The sequence below is a fragment of the Bombus vancouverensis genome, chromosome 10 (genome assembly GCF_051014615.1).
Source record: "Bombus vancouverensis nearcticus chromosome 10, iyBomVanc1_principal, whole genome shotgun sequence".
Lineage (NCBI taxonomy): Eukaryota > Metazoa > Arthropoda > Insecta > Hymenoptera > Apidae > Bombus > Bombus vancouverensis.
The window spans coordinates 13,339,657-13,363,679 of record NC_134920.1 but is presented as its reverse complement, the minus strand read 5'-3'; the positions used below and the strand labels follow the sequence as shown (position 1 = coordinate 13,363,679).

Here is a 24,023-nt window from a genome sequence, read left to right as displayed (position 1 = left end):
ACCGCGGCGCCCGTTTGGCATCGCGAAATTGGCATCGGTCGCGTAGCTCGAACGAATTCGAGAATAGGATCGATTCAACGTTCAATCATTGCAACAAGCGCACCTGGAGAAAAACGAGCGATTTGTAGCGATCCTGTGTGCGATAGCGTGCATTAGTCACGGACGTCGCTCGTGCTGTGCGTCGTTCGTGCGTCGTTCGTGCGTCGATTGTGTCCTTTAAAGGGATCTAATCACAGCGGGCTTATCTTTGCTTTCGTGTTTGAGAAGTCCTGTTTGCATTACTAGGGACTTTGTCCGCAAGTGGAGCTCGTTCCTTTAGTCCGTGTTTTCTATTTTTCTTCTTTTCGTTAACCAAAGGGAATTCAAACGAGTTAACGTATTTGAAGTTGAGCTTCTCTTCTGGGCTTAACCCTTCATTCGCATGGGGGTAGTTTCCGATCGATGATTTCGAGTAATTTTTCACTTTGTTCGTTGCCGTGTTTAAATTTTGCTTCGCTCGAAACGATTACGGCGATACGCGGCGATAAATACCATTGGATGATATTTCGGAAACTCGCAGCAGTGCTCAAAAGAATCTTGCATCTCAGAAAACTGCATAGACATAAAGAAAATCAGACACGTCATCGGTCAAAATAGAGTTGTTGGGAAGTTTTAAGCATTCACTATTATTTGAAATAACGACAAAACACGATTTGAAAACAACGATTTGAAACGACAAAACAATTTGAAATGGTGAATCATCTTCGGCTACGTCTTTACTCAGTATTTACTTTAGAATTTACAGAGTAAATACAACGGCGAAATAACTTCAGCAGCTAAAGTACTTTTGTTTTGTATTAGGATCAAACAATTTCCTATTTTAGTAAACTTCCTTAGGGGAGATAAATAATTCGGATCTTAATATCGATTTGAACTTTAAGTACTGGTTTTACACACGCTTAAACTAAAATTAGAAAATATATCGTACGCCTTGCAACGTTTGCCCTCAGAATTTTGTCAATTACCTTTGAACAACGAGAGTATTATTAGCTCGTCTGTATGCGATGCGCCGAGGAAATACGCAAATTTTAAAACACGAATAATCGAAAAGAACGTATCGCCGCTTTAGCCTAAATTCTAAATAAACGTACGTTCGATCCAAGTCTTTGAAAACTATTAAATCACGCGTTTCGCTTCCGTAGAGCAATCTGGAACAACGCGTTCGTGCGTAACTTCATCGATAGGTCGTCTTTTATCTATGATCCTGCAATTCAAATAGCTTCTCGATAGTAAGCGAGGGGGATACGGGTTAGGGTGCCACGAACTATCACAAAGTAAACACAAAACACAAAATTTGGGTACAAATGTTCAGCACGTAAATGTTAAAAATAACGTAACCGGATCGATGCAATCGTCCTTCTCGTTTCTGTGACCGGATTCGTCGACGAATCGTTAATAGGCGACGAAAAAGACACAGATCTTAACTGTCGGACATTGGGAATTGATGAAAATTGTCATCGTTAGAAATGGCTTAAAGACAGCTTCTTTGCTAACGAAATACCCTACGGTATCGGGTTAACGATCGCCCTATTAATTATGGAAAGTAAGAATTTTTTATACCGACGATCGTTTAATTTTTCTGTAAGAAATTTTAAATAAAAGCGATAATTCTAAATAATTTTGATAACGGTCTTAGCGCAATAACGTTTAGTTTGAAAAAGGAAAAATTAACGCAAGTGCAAGTTTACACGCCAATCGAACGTCTTGTATCGTCCATACGATTTTTATTTACATATCGTTTGAAATCTTTGATTCGTTCGTATTTCACGATTAATTGAATCGCAACGAGAGATAATGCACAATGTCTTCGATAAATTTCATTTGTCAACGATTTTGGTTATTTCATTTAACAATGTTAGATCGAAAATGATCAACGTAAATTATTTTCCCCTCTTATTATTTTCAGAAATAGAATCGCTTCTATATCTTTTTTCCTCGTATTACTTTGAATTTTATGTTCTGTGCGTGACTTATCAGATCAATTGAATCGTAAACGACGATCATCTTTGATATTATGCTCGTACAGAATATCGTAGACGATCTACATAGCTTTAATTAAGCAAATCAACCAGCCAGAAATTGAATCGAACCGATTTGTAATATGGTTGAACGACGAGTCTTTGTCTCTTCCTATGTCCAATGCTTCTAGCAATTTATATCGTAATTATGACTCATGAATAATTTATTCCAAAATTATTATATCAAAATAGTCCTAACAATTTATTCCTTGTTATTTTATGATTTTATTGCGATATTATACAGGGTGGTTGGTAACTGGTGGTACAGGCGGAAAGGGGGTGATTCTACGCGAAAAAAGAAGTCGAAAATATAGAATAACAATTTTTCGTTCGAGGCTTTATTTTCGAGAAAATCGACTTTGAATTCTCGCTCGGTACGCGTGCACTTTGTCGCGTCTCGTTATAACGGATCTCACTGTAGATCGTTTTCTCGATGGAAAAATTAAAAAATAATTTTTTATTCCATATTTTCGACTTCTTTTTTCGCGTAGAATCATCCCCTTTCCGCTTGTACCACCAGTTACCAACCACCCTGTATATTGATGTCGGTTCAAACGTAGACATTCGTTGATGAATTTACGATTAATAATAGCATAATGTTTTAATAAATATGTCATGATATAATACGTGTATTACGAAGCTAAGTAAAGTTGGTAGTTTTTTTATAATATTTCAGAGGTGTGCGAAAAATGCTTTTCGCGGGTAAAAAAAATTAAAAGGGTGTATTCGATTTTCTGTTTTAGGCACAAATGCGAGATCGCCTGGGAAGACGTCACCAACGGGGGTAATTGGAAGCAGAGATGGAGCAGGAGTTGGTAGGACGATGAAAGAGTACGAAGATCAATTAGAAGCTCTGAAAAAGGAAAACTTCAACCTTAAATTACGGATTTATTTTCTGGAGGAGCGGATGGGAATTACATCGGCGGATGAAAATGCGATAAAAAAGAATATCGAATTAAAGGTTTCTACATTTTACCTTCTGTCAAATCGTTGCAATACTTTGTAGCTATACAATTTCTCTCTTTTCTTTCTCTTCTTTAATTAACATTTTAATCGTTCGATCCGAAAAGCGCGTATATATTCCGCGAATTCAAATTCTCTTTACTTTCTTTTTGGGTTTGTAATATAAATATCGATATTTTAACTTGAAACTATAATTCGCTTTATTATTGTTGAAAATTCTAATATAGAGAGAGAACTCTACGGATAAAATCAGAAATATGTATTTCTATTTTTTAACAACTTTCGTAGATATATTTTATTTACGAGATTTCATTGTTTTGTTCTACCGTTAGGTTGAAATTGAATCATTGAGGAAAGAGTTGGTGGAGAAGCAGGAACTTCTCAGCCAGGCGGCCAAGGCGTTCGAATTAATCGAAGAACAAAAAGAAGCTTCTTCGCGGAATCAAGCTCAGTACCAGCAGTCGCTTGAAAATGAACGAGAAAAGATCAGAAGACTCGAGAAGGGTACGTAATAAAATTTATCACTTCGTTATCGTAATTAAACAAAATTCTGCATATTTTCTTTGTCAGTGAAGAATCGGTAAAAAGAATTTATACCTGGATTCCAATGGTTTTATGATTGATCCTCCTACCAAATTTATGTATGTAATTCTTCTAGCAACATTTATGTCAGTTATGCATACGTATATATTATTTATGTATTTATGTATTTTGGCGATTTTGCAGTTTCCTTGGATTAAATTAAAAAAGGTTTAAATTTTATCATAAATTAGTTTATTACGTAAAGAGAACACTATATTTTTTAATTATAAAGCTAATTTTTTTTTTTTACTAACAACTTCATAAATTGTGCTTATTTTTTTCAATTATCAAACACAAATGGCCTACTAACAGCTACTAAATCTACTTGCTACTATGCGCGTTCATCGATATCGAATCTTTTTGCCATGAAAATAGTATGCAATTGCTAGATTGTGGATGTTGTGGACGTTTGTGCATTTACAAATAACTTAAATATGCAAATAATTTACGACTCATCCGCAAACACATACGAAATATCCAACATAAAGTACCTTGTCGCAGTATTTAAAGCGCGAAATAAATCTTTATTGCTTGTTGGGATTCGTTTTGTTTTTAATACTATTCGTAAAAATATAAATTTGCATTAATATCGGCATTCTAATAACCATGATTTATTAATGCTGCGGTGTAATTTCATAATATTCAAGATCGTATATAATTCGACGCGTTTCTTCCTACGATATAGCTTGTAAAAAGCTCTTTGTAGGAGAAAGTATCGGAATGTTTCGATAGGTTGTGCTTCATTCGCATAGTTACTCGTTGCTTCGGTAAACCCCCTTCTTTATACCCTTTGCTTTCCACGAAATTCGCTTATACTTGATACGATGAAAATTTTATGTCGTTGTCTGTTGCCATAGAATTAGCGGAATACGAAGAAAAAAAAGTAGATGCATCTATCTTCTATAAGGAAGCTTTCGGTATCACGCCAGAGAAGGCGTTGGAGAACGAGGAGAAATTATGTCAAATGGAAGAACTCGTTGCATCTCTAGAAGCCGAGGTAAGATAATACAAAAGATAACACGTAAAAGAAATGATTTTTATAGAAAAACTAAAATTCATTTTACCTAATCCTCTATAACTAGAATAACTTTATTATGAGAAAAATTCTCACAATCGATTACGATCTTTTTATTCTCATTTGAAACTTAGGGAATAGTAATTACTGTAAATAGATTGGTTAACGTTGGCGGAAATGGTATGCTGATGAAATACAGTATGATTATGTAATTTCTAAGTATTATACAGAGGGTTAATCCTTAATTCTCAGAGTCAATAAAATATGAGATAGATTATCTAAATTAAATTAAATTAAATTAAATTGTGTAAAAGTATTAAGTCCTGATACTTATTTTTTATTTATTCTGTCCCTTTAAATTCTCTTTTAATCTTTTTCGAGCATCGCTGAAGATATAGGTTTCTTTCGAGTATATCCTTCTAGGGAAATTGAATTATTTCCGACTGGATTTTACAAAGTTGATCCCCAAAGAACGTCGTTATTCATGGCAATTGATAAGCAAATACTCGTCTGCCCTACTTCTTTTCCTTTTTCTACGTATCTACACCATTTCAACGCTATCTTTGTTCACTTCCTTCAGCCACGAAAAGAATGCGAGCTCGATAAGCGAGTTATCGTCGCTCTGCAAAAAGAGGAAAAAATTAATCAGTACGATTTTGTCCGTGGATGTGTATGCGTCGTTAACATTGTTCACTGATCAAATCCTTGCAATAGCTTTTTATACGTACGTTTGCTTATTAACAGATAATAATTACACGACGTATGTGAAAAGTGTGGGCTAATGTTTCTCTTCTTTTCTTTTATTATTCTTCGTATTCGACTGGTCTATCGAAAATACAAATTTCCACGTTACGTTACATATGAATAGCTAAGACATTTGAAACAGTAAAATAGTAAAAATTGTATACGGGGGATATAGTTCTCATAAAAAGGAAATATCTTTCTTGAGAATTCAAGTTCATCGCAATTTTTGAAGTAATCGGCTGTTTCTTAAAAAAAATTGTTAAAAATCTTTCCTTTGGGTGCTAATGTTTAATTTAAACGGCTATTTGATTTCCCTATGCTTTGTAGTTTTAAAAAGTAAAAGTGGCTGCTTGAGACTTTTATACATATACATACCATACCTGCCATTTATTCATTTTTATCCATTGTGAGAACGATTTAAATTAAAGATACGATGGCAATCACTAACAAAATGGCGAAACTGAATGCAAAATTACCATTTTACCGTTCTAGGTATATTATACAATATACATACGACAAAAGTACTTTTTTCCAGTTATACCGTTTCACGTAGAACACGAACGATTTTAACCTAAAATTTATTCGCAAATGAACGTAGGTGAAACAGGTGACGAACAGCTTGGACGAGGAACGCGTCTGGGCGCAAGAACTCGAGGGTGAACGGGATGAGTTTAGAGAACGTTTAGAGGCTGAGACGCGATTGAGAGAAAATTTGGATGCGGAGAGGTTGCAAGATATTGAGTCGCTACGGGAGAAAGTAAAGGAACTGGAGGAACAGCAGCTAAAAAGGGACACTGTCGTTCAGCAGTGTAAAACCGAGCTACTCGAGAAAGAAAGAATCATTAAGGAAAAAAATGCACAGCTGGAAGAGAGGTGTCGGGTATACGAGGAGCTGAATGCCGTTTCAGAAAAAAGGAAGAAGCAAGTGGATCAATTAAGGACGTCTATAAAAGCCAGGGACGAGGCCCTCACAGATCTGAATAACAAACATCGTGCCCTGCTCTCTCAGGTGATTATCAGATTTGAATTTCATTTATATCTATTCCAGCAAGTCTCCTGGTCATCATCTCATTACTGATAACATCCTTAAAGAGTTAGCTTAAAAGAAAAGCTATCGTCTACATAATCATCCTGTTTAACGCGATCATCCGCACGTCGCATGTCTCTAATCAGTGGAAGTTTGCAGAAATCGTCGTGATTCCTACATCAACAAACCTACATCATATCGCTTTGTATATAAGTCTATCGCCCATCGTGTGTATACTGTTCGAAAAATGACTTCTAAGAGAACTAAAACTTGCAACGAGCAAAGAAAAACTTGCCCTCGATCATCGGTTCGGTTTCAGAAATAATCACTCAACGGTTAAACAAATCGCTAGAGTCTATAACGTAATTGTACACTTACTAGGGGAGAAGAGATACCGTCTTCCTAAACATACAACAAGCTTTCGATAAAGTTTCACGTGCTCGTCTACTTGACAACATTAAAATGAATCTATCTCGGTACTTTCTATTCTTGAAATCACGTTTAAACAATAGACGGTTGCACGTACGCCACGAACATGACCCCGTCGAAATTATATTCCATCTCGTTACATGGAACGTCTCGAGGTAACGTGCCGAGACTAGCACGCTGTGTAGCACACCGCGGATTTACCTATATATAAAGAGATATCACGGTAGTTACGTTCTAGCGCTTAATCAAGATCGCAAAGAAAGCTGAAAAATGCTTCGGAAAGGCATCAGAGACGTAGAAATATCGCTGGATACCTGACGAATAAAAGTCAGTGAAAGAAAATCTGTGTATACCACATCTCTGTAAAGATAAAGCGAAGTAGCTTGGAATGCATTTAGAGACAAGACTAACACGGGCAAAGCGTATGAAAACCAAGAGGAGAGAATTGGATCTGAAACTAGGTAAAATGTACTGGCTTATTGGTAGGAAATCTCAACTGTTATTCTACGATAAATTAAGTATCTGTAAAGATATCCTGAAGCCAGTGTTGACTTGTGGAATACAAATTACGAAGGAATTGATATTTTACAATGATTCCGATACAAAGCACTCGGATCAATGCTTGACGCTCCCTGGTACGTCACAAATGCGACCATTCGCAAAGACTTAGAATTACCGACAACCGAAGAAGAAATCCAGCGATACAGCATTAACTATGAAGAGAGAAAACATATCGTGGTCCTTTAGGATTCTTTAGAATTAAAAACTAAAAAAGAAAGGCACTTGATATTTACTTGATAAATAATATTACTAGATATAAAAGTTAAAACTAGGATTTAAGAAATTAGACGTTAAAGTAATATTGAATTTAAGGAAAATTATTTTTCTGATATAACGCGTTAAGTTTGATTAATTAATTTCAATGAATTTATATTGCAGTTCGAGAACGGTTATGTTAAAAGATCACCCCCGAGCAGTCCGTCGGCTATGAATTCAGTCGAAGATCCTTTGCAAGCAAGAATGGGACAAAAGATGAGCTGCGTGCAAGGGATGACGAAGAGAGGAAACACTTGTCTCGATTGGGAACCAAATCGAGAAAGGTCAACCAGAGTGAAGTCGCCAGTGCAAACTTTGAACGGAGAGATCAGAGACATTAGAGACTTAATCAAGGTTCGCAGAAACTTTCCTTCTCGTCTCTTCTTTTTTCTTGCTAAGAATTATTGAACTACTAACGATTCTACAAACGTCGATCTTAAATGGAATATTTATCTCGCTTAGGAGCTGGAAGAAAAAGAAAAGGAATTGAAAGCTCAAGAAGAATCGAGAAAACAGTTGGTACTGAAACTATGTAACACGCAGAAACAAGCAGAAACGATGAGTTACAAACTGAAGAAGTTAGAAGGTGAACACGAGAAAGCGATTAAGACGATTCAAGGTTTCATGGAGAGGCAGCAACAATTGGAAAACACGAAGCTGAGGAAGGAACAGAAGATCATGGAGTTAGAAATAGAACTGAACAGGCTGCGGGAGTACGAGAATGCGAAGGCTGCGAGGGATGGACACGATCAATTCGTTCTGAGAGATTTCAGCACCGACATGACGGACGATCCAGAACGCGATGCCAGCAATCAGGTCGACATCATGATTTTTCGATTCTGCATGCTTGTCTCTACGTTTTTGAAGCATCATATCAAAAATTTAGGCTTTGGGCTTTTAAGGTTTGGTAGCATTGTCTCGAGGTTATTCTATATTATCGTAGCTGTTTAACGTTACTGTAAAATACAGAAATAATTAATTACGAATGGAATTTGGATCTGGATGATTAGTCGGAAAGGCTAACGGACGAACGGTCATTGTATGAAAGTTCGCTAACGTGGAGACAACGCTTGGAATTGTAACGCATTCCGCTTTTAACGAGGAAAACGGAATTAATCACGGAATGGTTTAGTATTATCAAACGTTTCTCTTTCTTTCAGAGATACTGAATTCACCTAATATCTTCTACTTCTACTTCTCCTTTTCTGCTTTATCGTCATCATCTCTCTCACTGCATGACACTTATCGCTTTGGGCCACTGTTCGTTACATTTCGATATCCTTACCGGTGCACCGAAAATTGCGACCACAAGTAGCTCTGCGCTATTCAACATGTACGCATATGAGATTTAAATATACAAATCCAGCGTTACTCGAGTCGAGTTCTAGTAATTTTTTCAAGAATTTTCTTTTACATTCGTGATACGAGTTTAAAGTTGGAATCCTCCGTTGAGAAGATTCCTTCTCGTTTTCTTACGCTTGTTTTACTTGATTCTTAATTTAATTAATTGAATTTATTTTACATTTCGAGTTCAGTACAAGTTACGTATTTTTTTCTTCACTTTTTTTAATCTTTTTTTTATTATGAAGTGATCTATTATTGGTTTTTTCTTTGTGCATACGTTTTTTTTTGCACGGGTTTGTAGTGTTAACGCATGGCATGTATCAGAGGTACACGACCGATAAATCGCGTTTTTAATTTACGTACGCGTATTAGTGTCGAAACACAAGCAAACGGGATATTTGTATTTTACGCTGTTATGTACGTTCGAAGAACGATTTTTTAAATCACACCGACGAAATTTAATAAATTTTTGTGCAATTTTTTTTATGTCGCTCTGGTCCTGCTAATTAATTATTCCGCGATATTACATTACTTTGTCTCATTACTTGCGCACTAACATACCTTTCCAAGCTAAATTAACTAATCGCATAATACAACTACTTCCTCAGATGTGAAATCGAACAAGAAGTTCCTAAGAAATTTGCATATTTTTAACAAATCAGCAATCTGTTATCAAAGCTGTCAACAAATAAATTAATTACTCACTTTGCGTTTATCAATTGTCTAATTGGCGAACTTTAGTCGAATTTCTATATATATATTAACTAACGAGTCGGAACACGTTTACATATATTTCGAAGGATTTCGGTGTTTTCTCGATTCTACTTCGAATCCGATACATGGATGGAATCTAAATATAGTTTAATTAGGCTACGGCCCAAGGTTCCAGTTCCCCAAGGAGTTTCAAAGTCCAAATTTACCGTCAAGTTCATTCCCCTATTATTTTCTTCTTATAGGTGCGCATCAAATATTTTCTGCTACGAAATTAGAGTTGCCAAGTGGTTTCAAACGATTCCCGCATATTGTAATTCGCGTTATTCGGATTCCAACTAACAGATCAACTAAATCAATGATAACGAACATCAAAAATAGACGAATGATTTCTCGAGTGGAAGTATGTATCGTAAAGTCAATCACCTTTAAAAGCCACGGACTTAATTCACATCTCTCGAGCTATTTGTCTCGTTAGCCGACTTAATTGTTAAATCAAAGTACTTGACCTCGTTCCTCGAGTATTTCGACGTTGTTCGATTCAGAAATGAGAAAATTACATCTGAAACAAGACTACCGCTGGTGGCAACGACCGTTAACAGTCAGTAGCTTAATTCGAAACTCTCAGACTGATAGCAGCGTCCTACACACGAATTCCACGTTAAACGAGCGCAAGTTAGCGACCATAGCTGGACATGGAGTGAAAACGGCGTGCGAGCGGGCAACGTGATCGTATATCGGATTATCAAAGTAATTTTCGTAGAGCAAGTCCCGGCGAGGCGGTGTCTTCGAGATACCAAACCGAAGACGTGCCTTTCGTCTAATAATAGAGACAGTCCGCTCGCGAAGTCTGCGCGATCCGCTGCCGGCTCGCAGTCTTCGTACGAAAATTCGTCTCGAGTCTCGACCGTTTTCCAATCACCGTGGTTTTCTCCACAACGAACGACGATAATTGAAAACGACTGTAATTGACTAAGAACGCGACACAATCGACATAATCGATCCAGGAGATTTGAGGAGACTCGGAGTCCAGTTATCCTTATTCTCTTTTGCTTTATACACGATCAAAAACGACGAACGTTCGATTAGAATTTGAAAGTAAAACGAATTCGAACAAGTGCGACTTTTTTTTCTTTTGTCTGAACGAAGAGAACGACTCTAGATCGAGGTTGAGTCGAAGAACACGCGAGTTTATCCGTTTACTATTCTTTTTCTTTTTCTTGGTTTTCCTCGTTTTGTTTTACGAAAGAGAGAATTGAAAAGGAATCTCGTGATTTTCCCACGGAAAATCCATCGAAAAGTTTCGGCGACAATTCGGGAAGAAACGGCGCTCTCGTGTCTTTCCCTTTCCTCTGTCACAGATATTCGCCAGTGCTAGAAATAATTGTAGCATTTGCGTTGAGTATCTTTCAAGGATTAATTCAACGTAATTGAATCGAACGGAAATCGAAAAAGAGAAAAGAAAAGAAAAGAAAGACGATAAAAATGTTCTCCTGTTTGTGCGCCTCGGTGAGAATGGAGGTAGGTGGATGTAACAAGTATCGTCTTTTGGGCAAATCGATTAAGTTTTCGTCTATTTTTCGATCGTGTGTTCTATATTTATCGTTAAAACGATCTAAGTTGTGTGATACGTTAACTATGGTAGTTGATTTTTTATTCTGTTAAATCAAAAGCGGATCTGTACAAAATTGATGACTTATTGATAATTTACTTTTGCTTTTAACGAATTAAGCGCAATAATTGTTACAGTTAGCTGTAGTTGGCTTCTTTTAACAGTGAAATTTGAGTAACTTATTACAGAAACTCGAGAAAGTTTTGTGCAATAATTATATGACTTTATAAAACAATCGAGAAATTAATTAAATTTTTATATCACACTTTTGTTACATATAAAATGTTTATCTAGCCGATTACTATGAAATTATAAGTATCGTATATTTTACATAGAAAAGAGATTTCTTCTTTCAAAATAAATTGACAGCGATTCAATTATGTATTACATTTCAATTAATTACGATATGATTAAATCTTATGCGATATAACAAATCCGTATACGCGAAAACATAAATCTTCGAGAAGATAACTAAATCGTAGAAATTTTGCGTGAAAATCATTTCTTATCTTTAAGCAGGATAGAGAATAAGATACTTATCTTCTTCACGGAAAGGTTAACAAACATATAAGTTAGGAAACTGCAAATCTTTTTTTTTTTTTTATAAAATCTTTAATCTCAAAGCTTCGACTCTTATCCATACTTTCCTCTATAAAACACGAATTCGAAAACATCGAATTAATTATCTGTCAATCAGTTAACATTTTTACTTCATTCCTTTCGATTCTTTGTTTCATTCTTAAAACGCCTACGATTGCCGACACTACGCTAGAATTTTCCAATCTACATCGTAAGATCTCTTTTCATAAAACTACTACTTTTGAAAAAAAAAAAAAAAAAAAACGCAGTACCGTGCCCAAAACTGGAACTAACGCCGCAAATTGTTAGCTCGTCCAAATCGATAAGAAAAGTCGGTAAAATTAAGGCTAACTGTAAAGTTACAAATTAGATGTATCTTTTTGCTTTTAGGAGCCAGATATCGTTACCCTTGTCTCGCCGCGCAGTTGGTCAAGGAAACCGAAAAACTAAATACCCGTATTACCAAACAAAAACTTAAAAAACAAAACTTAACAAACAAAGAAACAAAAAAAAAAAAAAAAAGAACGATCTCTGCACAATGTTAAATCAGCATGTAACGTTGCTCCGCTTTTCCTTCCGCGTTATCCGTCCACGAGTTCCATACGAATCCTCCACGTACCGCGAAACTCTTCTCTTCTCGCTTAAATAATTCCCACGATTTCGATGCAAATTGATCGCACGCAAACTTTTGTACCATACACCATCTCTGTAATCGCAGTTGTTCTTGCAAATAAAGCTTACCGATCGTTGCAACCGATTTGTTTCCGAGTTTTATTGACGAGAACAATACTTTATATGTGCAGCAACGATTCGACGAAATGGAAGCCAAAATAAACGATCTACGAGACCAAATAGAGAGCATCAAGGCCGAAAAGAGTCGTTTGGAGAAGCAGATTCAAGTTGAATCAGAGGTATTACTCCGTTAATTGCGTATCCCTTTTCGAACAATCGTTTCCTTCGTTATCGTGCCTTCGTTAGAAAGTAAATCCGGCTAAATAGCTTTTATATCGATTCGAGAAATTAGACAAGAAGCTTGAAAAACTTATGTAACTTAATTGGCAAAATTGATTAATTCGAAGACGTTTCGTCGACACGGCAAATTGTCACTCGATCGAAGAATTTCAAGAGGGAAGAAATTATCGTTTAATTTGTTCGAAGATCAGATGCGTTTCTCCAACTATATGCTTACGGACGATAGTAGTATTTTATTTATATATACGTTAAAAGAATGTGCTCGGTATTGTGCGAAAATTGTTTATATAGTGAAAAGTACGAATTACGCAAGACGATATTTGGATTGGTGAATTGTTGCAAAAATTGCAATGCCTGAAAGTTTTATACTTTTCTCACTCGTTCCTCTACGAATGGATATATTTTTCTCTACTTTTCCCTTTTAAGTAGCAGATTATGGAATTGTTGATACTAGATACAACAGAAAGAAGCTTGTCGACTGGATTTTCTTCAAATTATTTCAATTGCAAAACGCGAAACTTTCTTCGTTTCCTTTCGTTTAAAAATATATTTTTATATAAATATTTAGTGATATTTGTAACAAATTGAGCCATTGCGTAGAGTAGATCCAAGTTCGAGCAAAGTTAAATCGTTTAGGACGCGAAATAACGTCATAACTGGTTGAAACTCTAGTTTTAGATTTCGTTAAACGATCGAATATCAAAATAATATTAACAATACACGGATTTTCCTCTATTTATCATCACGCGTATTTATAACACCTTGTTCTATATATAATATTGCTCTTTTCTTCGCGTCTAAGCTTAGTTGTCGATACACGTAATACTCGCGTAGTGTAATTAATAATAAAACAACGTAGTAGTTAATCATTTAAATTTCTTAACATCGAATAAACAAGAATTTTTTACAATCGCGCGGTAATGCGTTTACCTGAGTTCTGATCTCCGTTAAAATCTCCAAACTAACAGGATATTAATATTATTTTCAGGAATTGAAAGGGCGACTTCAGGATAGGGAACAGAAGATAGAAGTCCTAGAGATCGAGAAGCAGACGATAAAGGAACAGCTGCAGAACAAGATGGACGAACTCGACAAACTGAAGAAAATGATAAAAAACGATATGGAGGAGTCGAGCAAACGGGAGGACCTTATTCACGATCTGCAAGTTCGCGATGCAGAGATCACGGAGAAGAATCGTAAGATCGAGCAGTTGTCGAAGGAGTTGCAAGTGAAGACACAGAACTTACAGAAGCTGGTGAACACGGAGCTGTGGAGCAAGAACAAGGAGATCGCCAAGCTCCACAACCATATGACCGCCACTCACTGTCTCGAAAGGAGCCGAAACAAGTTAGACATGACGCAAGAAAGCGCCAGCACGCAGCTATCGACTCTGATCAAAGAGCTAAACGACATTGGTATCAAGGTAACGTTTACCAATGAGGTGATCCAACTGAACTACGTCGACGGCAACGAGACCATAGACGTAAAAACTATGACAGACTATGTACAGAAGCTGGTAGCCCAGAAAAATGAGTTGGAGAAGGAAGTCGATTACCTAAAGTGGTTGAAGCTGGTTTCGAAACCGGACATCGCCACGGAGATCGATGGATACGGTGATAATCAAACGGAGAGAGCCAAGAAATATTGCGAACTCATGCGTACACATTTGAAAGACTTGGTAAAGTTCATGAAAGAAATGTTGAAAAACGCCAACTACGCGGATACCATCGGCAACGACCATAAGAAGACCGTATTCGACGTTTTCATGAACTCGAAGATACTGTCCGACGATTTCGTCAACGCGCTCGAGGGAATGTCGACGAATGATTTAGCCATTAACACCGATGACGCGAATGTAAAATCGCTGGACAATTCGGTGAAGAAAAGTCGATCTGACAACTTACTCGGCGCTACGAAGAATCAAGCGTCCACGCAGTCAGATTCTGAGGCGTTTTCTGAACCTGATAGGACCGTTTCTATGGCTAGAATTGGATTACAAGAGACGCAACAGAAGTCTTTGAACCGGTCCAGATTTTCCAAGTATACTAAAACGTTCACCGATTCCGAAGACTCGTTGGAATATGTGCCTTATTATAAGTCGTATCAGAACGATCTGAACGATTCCGAAGCCAATTATCAGATACAAGAGCTTAAAGAAACAAACGCTTTACTGTACACGGAGCTCAGTGCTCTTAGGAATGAGTTCACTGCCAAAATTTCTTTCGATTGTGTAAGTATGACCTACGCAATTTTATCAACCCTGTCGCGTTCTTTGCGTTGTTTACAATTGTTTTCTCGTTCGTTGATAAATTGAATTAAGCGCGTGTTAATTCATGCATTTCTTAAAATATCAAAAATCTCTTTGATTCTTAGTCTTTGTTAAAAATTCGAAAACATTATTAGGAATTTTGTAAAAATATATCTTAGAAGTATTTAACACGATAGTAAAGTAGATGATCTTGTTTTTAAATGTATTTTTTTAATTTTCAGATATTCGACGAAAAAATATCGCCATTGATAATCAAATTGGAAAAGTCGCAAAAGTACTGTGAGAAATTGCAATCAGCTTTGGACAGAAGAGTACACGAAGTCCACACACTGAGGAAAGAAAGCAAACAAAATTGTACGCGTAGAGCGCAATTGGAAAAGAAACTAGCTGATCTGGAGTGCATGGCAACAGAAATGAATAAACAGAAGGCTGAACTAATACATTACAAAGACAATGCCGAAAGAAAAGCCGCGGAAATGCTAATATCGCTCAACAGGGAAAACGACACGGTGATAAATCATTCTTTTCTCAATTTTTACAACTTTAACTGTTACGTGTATTCAATGGTATTTAAAACTAATTGAAAACATAGCTCTTTGAGAATTAATATTTTACCAATGTTAATTGTTATCGTTTAGTAATTATTTTTTCTGAATGATTACAGTTGAGGACACGAATCAAAAAATTGGAAGACGAACACGAATCTGCAAAGACGAGCGTATCAACGTTGACGAAAGAACTGGACCATTTGACTCTTTCGCATAGTCAGATTCTCGTGGAGAATACAAAGCTAACGAACGATAAGTTACGTTTAGAGCAAGAAGTAAGGAAAACGGAGAACAGATGTGACATGACTGTTCGTACCATGCATGATAAATTTAACAAAGAAGTAAGATAATCGATGTTTATGGCTCGACTTAATTAGAATCAATCCATCTTCGATCGTAATACCATTTTGTAATATACCTGTGTACACTTACAGATATCAGATCTGAATCAAATTAACGAATCTCAAAGGGCAAGATTACAAGAATTGGAAGTGACTAATAAAGAGTTGCGAAGACACGTAGCAGTTTGTGAAGCGAGCGATTCAGCGCCAAGTTCTAGTGGCGTTTCTTCCATACCTACAGAGACTATGCTGAAACAAACTTGCGAAGATATCATGCAGGAATATCAAGCATACAACGTTAGTCGAATATTTTTATTAATCGTATCTTTTTTTTTTTTAACGGTTCATTCAAAAGAGAATTTATCGAAAGCTCGAATGCACTTGTAAGGATTCCGTGTTTCTAATGGACTGCCACTGTTCAATAATCGATGCTTGAAAAGTTCCTTCTATTATATGGATTAAATGTGCAGTCAATTTAAAAGCGTAGTAGAAATTTTATAACGATTGATATTTTAACTATTTTCTGGGATTATTTGAAGATTATGCTAAATTATATTATTTTAGAATTCGCAGTACTGGCTACCTATAAGCTACTCAACGATTGGCGGGCGCAGTAAAACAAGCTGTTCACCAGACCTGGGAATCGAAAGTGATGCGGCTGTTACAACTATGAGGCCGTTACAAGACACTTTAAAAATCACCGAATCCATGACTAATCTGTTGAGCGATGAAGATAATAACAATGGTAATAGGCCAGTTCGAGAGGCCGATAGCGAAAGCCCTTTGCCGATAGAAGGTAACTTATTTTTATAAATTATAACAGTTGCTATAAAATTTTATTTTATTTCAATCATACATTCCTAATTCTTCGTTATATATTTCAACAAATAAAACTTATTATCTATCAGGCCTCGATGAAGTAGAAGCTTTGAAGCAAGAAAATGAAACACTGAAAAGAAGATTAATGAAAACAAGAAGGGCATTGGAGGATACTTTCCAACATCTTTCTGCGTCGAATAAAAACAAGAAGAACGTCGAGAAAGCGATAACGAAACAATTACAGATTACTAAGAGCATATTGAAGAAAACAAGGACGTATGAAGAACCACTGGACAATTGAAACTACAGAAAAATATCATTCATTCGCCAGAAAATAGAGAACCAAATGAAAAGTCGTCGTTCGTTGTGGGTTTTTAAAGAACTGAAATTATCCTCAACTTTTTTAATCGCGTTTTTACTATATTTCTGTATTTCATACGTTTTTCGATTCATATGAAAATTTCGAACAATCGTCAACGAACGAATTGTATCTGTATAAATGAAAGAAAAACGGCGGCGACGATTATCGTATTTTGTAAGAAAAAGTATTTTCGTATATTCGTGAAACATTGAACGAAAAAGAGGAAGATGTAAGAATTAATATAGAGAAAAGATGACGATAAGGAAAAAAGAAAGAAAGGAATCTTCGTGGAAAAAAACGAAGCTGTATATGTAAGTTTTGTATATAATCGTGTATGTGGATTCGAATTCTTTTGTAGATTGTTTCTTCTCTTCGAAGGTTACTACAACCTTATCATCGAAACGAAAGCTGTCCATTTTACCGTATCTTCGAGTTCTCGACGTCCCGAAATTCGCGCGCGTGTACATACGAACACCGAGAAAGTCATTACACAGCATCTGTACATAATCTTCACAAATAAAGTGCCATTGATATTTGAAAAAAAAAAAATGACGTTAAAGTTAGAAAAAAGATTACTTCTTACTTCCAGTTCCAATTTATACTTTCGTTTATATTTCCCTTCGTATCCTATGTTGTATTCTTGCAGCCAATAAAAATTTTAAAAGACTATTTTCCATTTACTGTCGGATGTACATGTGATATGAGTAAAAGCAAACTAAGCAGACAATAAATTTTACTTACATAAAATTAGAATAACTTTTTTCCCCGCTGTTCTGGACAACGGAAATATTTTATAAATAGTGGCATGTTTTACATAAAAGATATCTTTAAATCTTATTCGTAATTCTCAATTCTCAAAGCTAGACAATAATTTACTAGAAATTACGTTGTTTACATTCGTTAGAAAATATTTAAAAAAATGATAACGAGATATATGCTAAAATAGAATAAAACGACGAACTTGATAAAAACTAACGTTAATAGAATGTCTGTAAAATTAATGTGCAAAAAATAAATTTTGCTTAAGCTCGTGTACGGATAAAAATGAAGAGTTTGAAAGTACACAGTACAACGTGATATAGATTACGATAGAATTTTTATTATCACTCGATGACTAGATAATAATATAAAGATCCGTAGTAACTCGTGTCGATGAAGTTATGAATTGCGCTAGTCATGCGAATCTTTTTTATTCATCTTTATGAAACCCGGTGAGGAGTGTGTGTGTTCGATTTTCATAACTGTACAACATTCAGTTCTTTTACCCGACGAAATATATCGTATTTCTGTTTCAGCTCTCCTTTCAATTTCAGTTCATCGAATTTTCGCGGGTAAAATAATCGGGGCGACGTATATACAATTCTACAATGATATATTTTTTTTTATCGCTCCTTCTCGGACGATGTGCGCTATGTTTCAAGTACTATATCGCTCGAATAATACGAGGCATATAGGAATATTTGAAAAATAAATTTACAAATCATGTCGTCGTAAATCTTGAACAAATATACATAAAAAATTTTACGTTTGTTACGTAATTAATATGGTGTGTATATATATATATATATATATATGCCTCATATTACTACATATACGAATGAAGTTAGCCATCAATCGGAGACTTACGTCGATCAATTGAATCCGTTGCTTTTGATTATCGATCATCTATATATAAATCTAGGCATGCTGTCACGAATATGTATCTCGCGTGTACATACATATGTATACAATTTATACATAATCGCGCATATGCATATATGCGTTGAGACAAGAGTACAATTGACATCGTTACGACTTTGATTATTTAACATTGTTACCGCTTTACAGACAGAACCTGGTAAATTGTGCATTTGTACGCTTTAGTCTAATATTTAAAAAAGGTATTAATGTAATTTATTTTCCATATCCACAAAATTTTTAAGTAAATTTACAGCTTGATCTGTGAAGCGTTAACCGCGTAAACGAACGTTCGTTCAAATGGAATCGATTGATCGAAATATCTCGCGACAGTGCCTTTCCGATGCTGTAAATCGATAAAAAGTGACGCAGAGCACGTCAAAGGTGTAATCTACTGACGCTCGGTTTCACCAACGATAAACAAACATGCAAAGTAAACTTTGATTCGGTATTCGATCAAATGGCGTCGTGTTTGTTTGTCGATTTCGTTTACGTTGGTGGAATCGAATGGCGATCATCTAATAAGTCGCGAAAAAGGGACTTACTTTCGAGCGACAATCATGGATGTTGATATTCGTTGCGTTGTCACGCTAAGAAACATCTTCGTTATGCTTCACGATGTAGACTACACGATTGGTTTTGTTTATGGATACATCGATCGTTGTATCCATAAGGGCAAGCCTCTCTCGACTTATCATAGTTCTCCACGATTCACCAGTCGCAAGTAAACCTTTTTGCAATAAATTACAACACAATTAATAATCCACACCTGGCTGTCGTTCGCTCGAAAATCACACTTCTCGAATCAATTTGAATAAGGCGTTCGGAAATCATGCGACGACGTTCGATCTAACGTGGACAATATTTCCACCACGTCTTCGCTCGTCCGTTTCTTAAAGTGGACTGAACGATTCGCGGTAAGTAGAACGATTCTGATTGGTCGCGAAGCTAGCCAACTCTGTAGCACTAAATTCGTACGTACCTACATTTTATGTATGTACTTTATATTAGAAGAGCACGACATTCGATATATATTCATTATGAAAAAAGTGTAAATCGTTTGACCAATCGAAACTGATTTTACAATCTACGCTTCCTCGATCGAACATTCACGATTCCGTGCTATGTCACAGCTTCGCTAACGAAAAATAATGGACCAGTCTCGCGTGTAATTATCTCGCATTTATGAGAAAATCGATCTATCGAGCGTCGATGGAAAAAATTCATTAGTGCTTCAGGGTTAACTTTTATTTCGAATTTCATTTGCGGACGGCGTCGCTTCCTTAGAGATCGCTGTACGCCTATCCTTTTCATCTTTCCTGCTTTCGCTCTACCTCCCATTTTTCCTCCTTCCCTTACCGTAGTACAATAAAATCTAATCTGAACTATGTACAATAAACGACACTTGAAACTTCTAGCGTCACGTAAGCGCGGTATACCATAGAAACGTGTCCCGCGATGTTCACGAACGAAACGATATCTTTCGTCAAGTACGATCTCTATGAAACGCAGTTCGTTCTACGGGAATGTGTATGTATTCGCTAGAACGAATGCCAGCTCTTTACGCGTACGAATACCCATTCTTGCAAATATCTTGATGATTTCGTCGAATACCAACATACATGTACGTTGGAAAAAAAAGTTCGTTACGAAGTATCGTCCTTTCGAACGATATCGATTCGTTGTGAACAACCGGTCTCGCGACACGTCTAAACTACCCTCTAGTATTTCTTTATTCGACGATTAAACTCCATAGTACCGGGAAACGAGGAACTTGTACATAAATATATTTAGATTAATCGTACCTATCGAATGCGTATCGTATACGCGCTCTAAATGTAACTTTATACGACAGCGACATATGGCATCATTCCGATGATGGGAACCCCGCCGGGACGGTGAAGTGTACGGTGTGGAATGACTCCTGTGGCTCGAGACGGTGCTCGATCGTCACGCATATCCTGATCGAGTTCCGCTCTTATTAGGTGGATCTCTTGGTGATACACCGAGAACACCGAGATCCTCTCGAGATCGAGACTCGCGAACGTAAGATCGTCGACGATCGACGAAAGTGGACAGGTTGATGATTCGATCGAAGGCTTAGTCTTTTAATTGAGTCTTGCCTTATGGATAAAGATCGTCAGGTAAACGCCTTGCGCCGATCCGTTCTTCCGAACGGTGCTTGGCAACGCGTCAGTTTGCCGGGTTATGTGGCGTAGTGGGAATGGTGGTGAGCGTGTGGAGGTGGTGGTTCGCCGAGCCATGAATCGGGCGAGGGTGGAAAGTCCGGGTAACCACCTCCACCGCCGCCTCCGCCGCCACCACCACCTCCGCTCGATTCGTTGCTCAAATCCGATGCCGGTCCTGGTACCATGCCACCTGTGCCTCCTGCAACATGCATCGTCCAATTTTTCCATTAACATTTTCGCCTCTTTTATAACACCGTGGCTTGGAAATGTTCGGTGGTGGTGAAATTTAAACGAAGGTGTGTTTAATATTAATATAGACTGAAATGAATATAACGTAAGCGTGAATCTATTAGGCCATATCGTGGAGAATATTTTTCGCGACCAATAAATGGTGAAACGAAATTAATGGTGACGCGATCGAAACTTGATTTTCGCTCCTATTGTCTTTCTATATACGCAACGTATCTACTTATATGATTTCTTTTATATCGAAGAAAGATAGTGTCCTACAGATCTAGATTCTTTACACGATAGATAAACTAGATATTCTAACCGGAACTGGAGGATTACGATATGATATACAGTATAGAAATGAGACGTTTACTTACCAAGGGTAGTGTAGACGGAGAGGCCAGCATCCGGTGGATATGGAAATTGAGGTGGTAAGGACGGTGATCTGGACGTTGAGAGATAAGGGGGAGTTGTTGCACCCAAATAACTACGTGGAGGGCCCCCGCCTGCCCCATTTCCACCCCCACCTGGACTCGCGCCTTCACCATCTAATCCCATGTTCACCACTGTTCCGTAACTATCGTTACTCAAATCTAAATGTAAAGATAACATAAATGTCATTATTTTATTGTCCTATAAGAGCTTGCTCCGAATATCAGAACAGATTATAACGCTGTAATTGATTAATGACATAAAATTGCTACTTGTATTTTAAATTTGTAAAGGAATTTATGCAGTCATCGTTATCTCCTTTAGTTTGTAGCAGGAAATAAAATTATATCCAACATTTACGTGAAACAAAATCTAGTCAAATTTTCTTGTAAAATCTCTACATCGGAAATTTGTTGTTTTTAATATAAGATTACAATTTTATACCGTACCAGAGACATTTTTCTTTTTATGGTAGCGGCGTTAAGTATATATGATTCGAATAACTTTGTATTATATCTGTCAGGCGCAAGAAAGGCACTGGATAATGAAGCCGTTTAAAATTTAAACAATAGCTGAAGTTTATATGACTTTACGGCGTGTATGGTTAACGATCGGCATAAATTTCAGCATGGTCCGCAATCTTCCTGAAATCTCGGACACGGCGAACTAGCAGTTAGCCTCCACGAACTCCTGAATAATTGACGAGATCGTCTTCCCCTTTGCTAAACGCTCGAGTACACGAAAGCTTAGATGTAACCAATATTAAAGCGAAAGCAACAGAGCCTAGACAATAGGTAATTTTTTTTTTAAAGCTTCTGTATAATTTTGCGTTTTTGACGATAAGTATCTCTTTACATACGCATGTGCCTAATTATAACTTTTTTATATGATATCTTTTTTACGTATAATTGACAAGTCAACGATATTTTCTAGCTACGCTTGTTCTTCGTCGCTTGAAAAACTGATAAATTTGTCTATTAAATCTATTCGCGAAAAAAATCGTAAGCGTACTAATTAGCGACATAATTATTTAAAATATTTATGTAAACACTGGTTCCTTTCATCTTAATACAGAAACCTATTTTTTATCCTTTGCAATTTTTGTTATTATAAATTTCTAGCACAAAGAGTAGCGACTTTTAATAACGAAATCTCTTGAAATATACACACACGAGGGTATTCGGTGATAGCGTACCATTGCTTGTAACATTTTCTCGTTTGGCGAATCGAAAGGAACGTTTGTGCACGCAGAGAGGAAGCTGCGTACATTTCGTGATATTGGAAGTACAAATAACCCGTTATGGGTCGCTTTTCAATACCCGTTTCTAATAACGCAGCGCAATTTTGCACTACGAAACTGCCAAGAATTTTATCTCGTGCAGAAATCACGAACATCTACTATCATTTTTACGCTCATATACAACGATAAGTAAGATAAATTATGTAGTCGTAATTAAATAATTGAAATTTATCAATAATCGATCTATACTATAATCTACCTCAACCTTAATCAAACGTTAATCTACAATGTGTGTGTGCCTGTATCTAAAGGTCATTTTTCTATTATATCGTATTATCTGTATCTCAAATAATACAACCGGTATAAAATTTATAGTATCGATTCAGAAGCAGTCGAAGCGAAAGTTTAAATACGAGCGATAAGGAAATTGGACACAATGATATATTAAGCGTGACTAATCGTAATTACGTACCATGGTGACCAAAGGTGGCGTCTAAGTCGACCTTAAGCTCGTCCTTATCAAGAAGCTTATCATGCCTAGGTGAATGTCCACCTGCACCCGTTCCTTTCATACTTCGAAAATACTGAGACCATCTTGTTCTACCCGCGTCTTTCTTCAGTCTCTTCTCTTTTGCTCTCCTGGAAAAAGAGAAAAGGAATATGAATCTTGAACGTTCTTGAACTTTAACTTTTACGTGTAACCTTGGCTCAGGATTTTTTAGAAACTACTTAGGTAAACTATTACAATACCGTATCCGGTATTACACGTAAATCAGACGTATTTTTTTAATTACAGTACATTTCGGTTTGGAGGATTGGAATTACAGATAAAGCTCAAAGTAAATTCTATTAGATTATAATACTTGTACCTTCGTTGAATCTGAACGATGATCCGTAGTACGAGATTTACTCGATATCGCAAGGCAAATATCTATTAATATGTATACAAAACAAAAATAAGTGATACTGCGATAACATTTTTATATACTAAGCGAATAAACGACGCAGGAAAACCCACTTGAATTTCACGGAAGAGAGCCTTAAGAGAGTGACTCTACAGAGTTA

The 24,023-nt window shown here is 36.5% G+C and overlaps 2 protein-coding genes across 8 annotated transcripts in view; one reads left to right on the top strand and one right to left on the bottom strand.

The window, feature by feature from the left end:
* The window catches only part of cnn (phosphodiesterase 4D interacting protein centrosomin), a 38,400-nt gene extending 20,464 nt beyond the window's left edge, over positions 1-17,936 (top strand). For 4 of the 6 annotated variants that reach the window (XM_033345845.2, XM_033345844.2, XM_033345846.2 and 1 more), the window contains 13 exons: positions 2,801-3,018; positions 3,353-3,524; positions 4,460-4,599; positions 5,960-6,370; positions 7,757-7,987; positions 8,096-8,449; positions 12,683-12,790; positions 13,840-15,081; positions 15,342-15,629; positions 15,785-16,009; positions 16,103-16,306; positions 16,574-16,805; positions 16,918-17,936. In XM_033345845.2, the coding sequence (XP_033201736.2) occupies positions 2,801-3,018; positions 3,353-3,524; positions 4,460-4,599; positions 5,960-6,370; positions 7,757-7,987; positions 8,096-8,449; positions 12,683-12,790; positions 13,840-15,081; positions 15,342-15,629; positions 15,785-16,009; positions 16,103-16,306; positions 16,574-16,805; positions 16,918-17,129 (4,037 nt within the window). In that variant the 3' untranslated portion in view covers positions 17,130-17,936. Of the gene's footprint in view, positions 1-2,800; positions 3,019-3,352; positions 3,525-3,746; positions 3,771-4,459; positions 4,600-5,959; positions 6,371-7,756; positions 7,988-8,095; positions 8,450-12,682; positions 12,791-13,839; positions 15,082-15,341; positions 15,630-15,784; positions 16,010-16,102; positions 16,307-16,573; positions 16,806-16,917 lie in introns of those variants that run through there. The other 2 variants (XM_076622010.1, XM_076622011.1) reach the window with 2 other exon arrangements.
* A 215-nt stretch (positions 17,937-18,151) lies between these two features.
* The window catches only part of Lim3 (Lim3 homeobox protein), a 58,594-nt gene continuing 52,722 nt past the window's right edge, over positions 18,152-24,023 (bottom strand). For both annotated transcript variants that reach the window (XM_076622022.1, XM_033345859.2), the window contains exons 5-7: positions 23,431-23,597; positions 21,664-21,879; positions 18,152-21,254 (exon numbers count right to left, since the gene is read on the bottom strand). In XM_076622022.1, coding sequence (XP_076478137.1) covers positions 21,073-21,254; positions 21,664-21,879; positions 23,431-23,597 — 565 coding nt within the window. In that variant the 3' untranslated portion in view covers positions 18,152-21,072. The remainder of the gene's footprint in view (positions 21,255-21,663; positions 21,880-23,430; positions 23,598-24,023) is intronic.